Source organism: Macrobrachium nipponense, chromosome 5, assembly GCF_015104395.2.
Source record: "Macrobrachium nipponense isolate FS-2020 chromosome 5, ASM1510439v2, whole genome shotgun sequence".
Taxonomy (NCBI): domain Eukaryota; kingdom Metazoa; phylum Arthropoda; class Malacostraca; order Decapoda; family Palaemonidae; genus Macrobrachium; species Macrobrachium nipponense.
The window spans coordinates 99,557,383-99,564,882 of record NC_061107.1 but is presented as its reverse complement, the minus strand read 5'-3'; the positions used below and the strand labels follow the sequence as shown (position 1 = coordinate 99,564,882).

General features: G+C 37.2%; 1 protein-coding gene across 5 annotated transcripts in view; it reads left to right on the top strand.

Moving 5' to 3' along the window:
* LOC135215547 (extracellular sulfatase Sulf-1-like) overlaps positions 1-7,500 on the top strand; it is a 561,353-nt gene that overhangs the window by 466,946 nt on the left and 86,907 nt on the right. For all 5 annotated transcript variants that reach the window (XM_064250384.1, XM_064250381.1, XM_064250382.1 and 2 more), the window contains exons 7-9: positions 2,294-2,444; positions 3,198-3,373; positions 3,625-3,792. In XM_064250384.1, the coding sequence (XP_064106454.1) occupies positions 2,294-2,444; positions 3,198-3,373; positions 3,625-3,792 (495 nt within the window). The remainder of the gene's footprint in view (positions 1-2,293; positions 2,445-3,197; positions 3,374-3,624; positions 3,793-7,500) is intronic.

The window sequence follows — 7,500 nt, the reverse complement described above, 5'->3', positions numbered from 1 at the left end:
TTTTTTTATTGTTTAAAGCACGCACATTACATTTATTTTTTTCTTTTACATTTTCTTTTAATTGATAAAACATAAATATCCTATCCTTGAATTCCTGTATCTTCAACTCAACGCGAAACACCTTTTTCAGACCTTTTAAGGCTCCTCCATAGACCTTTCCTACCCCTCCCCCAGCAACAACAACAAAAACAAAGTCGTTTGTAGGCTTACTCCCCGAGTAAGCAAAAATTTGTGCTGTGTATTTTTAGTTGTAAATGTACACTTCTAATAGCTTTCAATTTTCTTTATATAAGAAACCTACGAATGTATATTCATATATCCCTTAAATTATTCATGTTTTAGGAAGAAGTTGAAAATATTTTCCACTCTCAAATAAGCGCAAGTTCTTAATTATGATACTGAATGGAAATCGTAAAAAGATAAAAAAAAAAAAGATCGCTCATTGCAAGGGAACTGTCTAACCAGCAGAATATTAATTATTTATTTATTTACCTATTCACTTACTCATCTCCTTATCTCTTTTATTTATTTATTTGCGTATTTATTCATTTACTTATTTACCTATTTATTTCTTTATGTATTTATTCATCTGGTTTTTATTACGCATTTGTTCCTATTTTTTTTTATTTCTCATTTATTTATTCGCTCGTTTAACCATAAAGTTCCTTGTTCAAGAAATGTTCCGCTGTTGGATTTAAGAGTTGTAACATTAATGTCGTGTTTTTGTTTTGCAAAAACTCTAAAAATTATAATTATTAAGAAATTCTTTGAAAGTTTCTCAAGGCTGCTTTTATAAATCCCTGCATAAGTGCGACTGTTTCTATATCGAGAAATCTGCAAGAGGACTTGCAACTAGGGTTAAACAGCGTAAATATGGTGTGGGGGTACACGACAAATGTCAAATTCATTATTTTTGTTTTACCCACAAACGGCTTTATCGTGATAAAAAGGGATGTGGCTGAGTTTCTTGCATAATGTAATGATGTAACTCAGAGAAAATGTAACTTAATCTGCTGTAATAAATTATTAGGGGGCTTCACGTAAATTGCGGTATTTTTAAACTTGACTCCTGCGTTGTTAAGTAAAGTTTTTAAAGTTTGTTTCTGTATGATCTCCTAATAGGCGGACTTTCCCTTTTATGATCATTTTAACTTTTACTGCCATCGTAGATGTAACTTGTTTTGAAGGCATAATGATTTCTATAATAAAAGACATTTTGCCCCAATATATATGTATGTTGGTGTTTTCAATGAACCAAGGGAATTTAGGTAGTTTTAGAAGTGGAACCTGGTTTGATTTTGGTTTTTTCTTTAGTTAAATATTTCAGTTGTTTAAAATGTAAGAAACTTGAACATTTATTTGTAGTTCCAATTTAAATGGTAATAGTGTGTGTTCTGATGAGGATCCTGTTATGAATTGCTTTTATATTTCAGCTGTTCAAACTGCAAGAAACTTGAACCTTGCGTGTCTGCACCATACATTTATCGAGCAAATTCGTCATGTAGATTGTCGCTCAGAGGCAGATTGTAATAATGTCTATTCTCAACGTCCAAGATTTCATTTGGATCCCAACTACTACTCGGAGATGGTGATGAAAAATATGTGTGCATAAGTGTTAGCCTCAGTCTCGTAGTTTTAGAATTATCGAAGACTGTACGAAAATTATTCTCATGGTTTTCAGTGATAATCAAATACGTTCACATAATAGCAGTACACAAGTAAAGAAACTTAAGACATGGTCCAAGATTATGTACGTAGACATACGTGGTTTTTTTGCACGGAGGAAAAGTCCGGGCTTTCCTACTATTGTTGCCAAATTGTAACATGGACAGCCGCATATTTATATTTGTTCCACGGTCCAGTTATATCTGGACCGTGATTTGTTCTTACATAAATACAAACCTTCGTTCTTTACATAGGATTAACTTGCACACGCAGGCTAAACCCTATGTAAAGAAACCTTTAGTTTGTATGTTAGGAAAATTTGCTGTTTTTTTTTTTTTTACATTTATTTTGCAATAATGAAAGAGACTTTATTGGCAAAATGATAATGTCGACAACCGCGTTGTTCCTACACAAATACAAACCTTCGTTCTTTACATAGGATTACCTTGCAAACGCAGGCTAAATCCTTTGAAAAACAAAAACAAAATTCAAGTATATATGTTAGGAAAAATACAAATTACTTAGAAAATAAAAAATTTGCTGTTTTTTTTATTATTCTTGCAAGAATGAATGAGACTCATAGAAAAATGCCTTTTATATCATAAAAGATTTTGTTTTCTGTCTTCAGCACGATGGCGTATGATTACGCACCCAACCCGGACAAGCAGTGGATTCTTCAGTTCACCGGTAGAATGCACGACATTCAACTCAAATTCACCGATGTGTTGATGACGAAAAGACTTCAAACGCTTCAGACGCTCGATGAGTCTGTTCAGCGGGTAAGGAATATAAGATTATTTGCCTGAGATTCTCTCTCTCTCTCTCTCTCTCTCTCTCTCTCTCTCTCTCTCTCTCTCTCTCTCTCTCTCTCCGCTTTGCAGACAGTGTAAGTGGATATTTCACAATATAAAGATATAGTAAAAAAATTGTTCATTTCTCTCTCTCTCTCTCTCTCTCTCTCATTTACATCGTAGATATGGCTTACATGATGGAAAGGTTACTCATCCTAAACGTGTGCCTAATAAGAGTTCATCTTATATAGTTAAAAAAAAAATGCTGTAAATTGTAGTCTATTCGGCTTTCATATTCCTCTTGCAGATAATGGTTGGTTATATGAAAACTAAAAATTCTTGTTCATATTCAGCATTTCATACAACATATTATAAAATTATTCTTTGTATTAAACCAGTGTGGTGTCTGTCTTTCAGCAAAACCTTAGCAGAAAAGTCAGTGTATTTAACTTTTTTTTTGGCAACGTTGCCTCTACGTATTTTTGCTTTCACTTAAGAACCAAATGTGCATTTATGATAATGTCAAAACGATTCTTACACATTGACTATTTTATATTAAATATCTTAAAATTATTTGCTAGATCCATTACTGAGTAATGCCTGTTTCATCCAAAACTGCACCTGAATCGTAGTACTGTAATGGGTATATTTGACTTCATTTTTTTCTTATCTTTCTGGACGTTCAGATTACGTCATCATTTACTTCAGCTTTCGTGATGTTCATTTTTTTATTTTTTACAGATTGTCAACACACTGGAATCTCTTGGAGAGTTAGGCAACACCTATATCTTCTACACCAGTGACCATGGCTATCACTTAGGTCAATTTGGCCTCGTCAAAGGGAAGTCAATGCCTTTTGAATTTGACATCAAGGTACCATTTTTGGTCAGAGGGCCTGGCGTTAGACCTGGAACACAGTGAGTAGAACTAGAAATTCTGCTGTCTTTTGTAAGATAGTATTTGAATGTATATTTCTTTAGTTGCAGTATGTCTAGATTGTGATACATTTCTTTACTTGCAGTATGTCTAGATTGTGATATATTTTGTCAATCTCATATTATGTCGCTTCGTAATGTTTAATTTCACTTTAGATACAGTTCTGTTGTTTTGCCAAGATTTGTAGTTAAAAAGAGTCAATTTTTACTTCATACACACCTCGTTTACTTAGGATCAACAACATTGCTTTGAATGTGGATTTAGCCCCAACGTTCTTGGACATTGCTGGCATCAAGCCACCACCACACATGGATGGCAGGTCCCTGTTGCCTCTTCTTAAAGCTACAGCAAGTGGACAGGAAAAAAGCAAAGACTGGAGAGACACTTTCCTTGTTGAAAGGTGGGTCGTTGGATGCAATTTACTTTTTTTTTTTACATTTATAGTTAAGGTAAGTGGATCAAGAGCCAAGGGCAGAAAATTAGCTGTGAAATTGATTTGTAGTTTGTGTCATAACTTTTGTGTTCTTCGGGGTTGGCCGGGGGTTTGTTAAGGTAAGGATGAGTTGGAGTTGGTAGGTGAAAGAAGCATTGTTTGAAAGGAAGAGTCCACAGGGCTTTTGGTAGAGATTGGCCATGATTTTTAGGATGTTCCAGTCAGTTATTTCATTGGTTCTCGGGGTTGTTAAGTGTTTTGGAATTAGTGCCCTGTACCCAAGTCATTAATACTATGCAATCACCCCGCAGGGTTTACTACCTTGGAAATGCATTTTTCCTATAGGCTACCTACTTTGTGTTGCTGATGAAGGTGATGGGTTTTTATGGTGTTATTATTACTAACTGGATATTGGTACGGCAGCCGTATCCCTGATTGTGATAGATATTGGTAGGGCTGTGAATTACGCATGCACGAACCCTTATTTTATTTTGTTTACCGCCTCGGGCATATGATCAGTGACAGCAAGAAAATGACGACCCAGCAACGTGTTTTCAGGTTTCAATAAGCTGAAAAAGGTAATAGACGTCTACGAAGAGTCAAACTTCCAGAAATTGTATATTCGTAGGTCACGAACGATCGAATCTGCCATGAAAAGAGCTCCGAAGAGGAGATTCAAAGATTTGAAGCTGTTCTAGTAAGGTAGTGCAACAGCCAGTAGTGCGTCCAATTTGGGAAACATGCTGTTAATATACTAGACCTGGTTTAGATGATTGCTGACGATTGATTAGGACGTTTACCAGAGGATCGACTTTGGTGGTTTTCCTTACTACCAAAAATACAGCAGAGCACGATTTCTGTGTACTTCAAGCCTTCTTTGAATCTCCTCTTCATAACTCATTTATATAGTAAAAATCTAAGTATGTTTAAGTATTGTGATTTTTTTATATTTTCATTTATTGTCAAAATGCTTTGGTGATAGTATGGTGCTTCACTGTGACATTTTGAATTGAATATGTTCAGCGAAACAATTCGGTTCGACTATTATTACTACTGTTGCTGATCTTCTAGTGCCGTACCCATAGCTCTTAGCAACAGTGTACGGCAACTGCTGCATGATTAGCAAGCTGCTGTACCCAGAGCAAGTCAATAGCGCAATACGGCACCACTGTCACAAGCTGACGTAGCCCCACTACATAGTTATTTGTACGGCAGGAAGTCTGAAATTGACGCATGCACAATTCACTGCCGTACCAATATCTATCACAATCAGGGATACGGCTGCTGCACCAATATCCTTATTATTAACCTCTCATCTTTATCAGGGACTCTTTGGGAGGGGCTTTTTGGGTATGGTAAAACACAGGAAGGGAGAACAGACATCGTATTGTTATGATGACCACCCTGGAAGTCCTAAAGAGTTATACCTATATTCAAGAATGGGAATAGATGCCTCATTGGTGTGGTCAGTTTGGTCTTGGCCTGCTACTTCAGTGGCCGCGAGTTCGATTCTCTGGCATTCCGTTAAGGGGTCAGAGATGTGTATTTCAGATGATAGAAGTTCACTCTCGAGGTGGTTTGGAAGTCACATAAAGCCTGGTCCGTTGCTGAATAACTACTGGTTCCATGCAATGTAAAAACCATACAAACAAACAAGAATGGGATTGACTAAGGAAACCTAGGCATTATAAAAAGAAATGGTATTTCTACTGAAGCAGTCCGCACGGACTGCAAGGAACGTAACCGCGGATACGAAATCCACTAGGGATTGGGGCATCCAATGTATTTCGCCATGTTTAGTACTGGCCCCTGGGGGTTTAATTACAGTCGTCCGAATAAGTACTATTTAAAATTCTTGTTCGGTAGGTAAAACTGCATAGAAAAACCATAACTGCCATAGTCTAGGCCGCCGCGGATAAGTACCCTAGATCTGCCAAAGAAATATACTAACCTAGAAGGCTGTGAAGGAAACCAGTTTTTATCAAAAGCCCCCTGCCCCCCCCCCCCCCCCAAAGCGCTCAGTGGCATGGTTGGTTTGGTGTTTGCTTCTCACTTCGGTGGTTGCGGGTTCAATTCTCAGCCATTCCATTGAAGAGTGAGAGATGTGTATTTCTGGTGATAGAAGTTCACTCTCGATGTGGTTCAGAAGTCACGTAAAGCCGTTGGTCCCGTAAAAACACCATACAAACAAACAAAAGCTCCCCCATAACAATGCTCATGCGCAGTACCTAGCCTATCGTTCCAGGATCACTGGCATGCAATAACATATCAGATCTTAGGTTAATTAGCTGCAGTCGACCGACAAAATATAAAGGTAAATACTACTTAATGAACAACCAACATATTATAGGTACAATCTATGGTTTGTTTATTTCCAAGGTAATACCCGATGTGAAGCAACCCCATAGTCGTACTCTGAAGTCTAATAAGGCGAGATTTTGGTTATGCATTTTTCATGTTATTCTGAATTACACTTGGCAGTTTTGGTTAAGAATGATTGGTATTGAATATAAAAATTTTGCCAACCTCTGAGACCTATGATGTCATTCAGCGCAGAAATGAAAATTGGCAGTAAAAGGTTTGAAGGTGTAACATTTGCACTGTGAATCAGCTAGGAGCTGAAGGCACACTGCCAAGAACCATAACTAATGCCTACAGTGAACCACATGCTTGATTAAGGAAGGTAAAATTGGTTGCCCCAATGTTTTTAGAGCGTGATGCATGGGCCTTGTACTATTTGTAAATGAAAGATGACCAAAATGATAGTGAAAAGATTGAATAATTACTGAAAGAACCCTTTTCAGATAGAGCTTTTATAGCATTTGGGAAATTAACTAATTCAAGGTGGGTGGAAGAGCAGGTAGATGTTCTTGCAAATGAATTAAGGTTGGCAGGGTTAGCTGGATTTAAGGGGAATGGGTTGGAACACATAGTAAGGTTATCATTTGTGAATGGTATGCCTAGTCAAGTCTGTGCATCATTGCAGTAGCTACTAAGATTACAGGAATGGAAATGAGTGAAATTATTAATAAAGCGTGAATGTTTACTTTTAATACACTCAGTGACGTTACTGCCATGAGTACATATAGGCCCAAGGCTGTTGAGTGTAAAGCATTGGTGGGATGGGAGGGGGCAAATGAGTTTAGTAGACAAAATTTTGGTGAATTCAGGGCTCAGTGTTATGGATGTAGAGGTCCACATATACTGTGTTATTGTAAGGACTGAGAACCAGTTGTGTACTTCTGTTGCAATATTTCAATGCAGTGTGATTCGGGAAATGAGAAAAGGAGGGCACACCAGTAGCTTCCCCCTCAGAGGTGTCAAGGTGCCCCATTCGAGGTTATCATTTGTTAAATTGGAGGTGACTAGGTATTGTGGTGGGCTTATTGGATACAAATTGTTCTACTACAGTTCTTGGTTCACATTTAGTGGATAAAGCTAGTGGAGGAGGGGTCATAGCTGAATTTGATAGTGATCTTCTGTAAAGGTGGAACTTGTGTAACATTGAATATTGATGATGTGGCAATTACTGTAACTGCTTTAGTGGCTGATAAACCAATTGACAATATTGATTAAATTTTGGGCATGAATGTATTGAATGGGTTTAGAGGTGTTACAGTGTCTGATGGCAAAGTTAGCTATGTTAGCAAGATTTTCAGTGATAAGTGATAACTT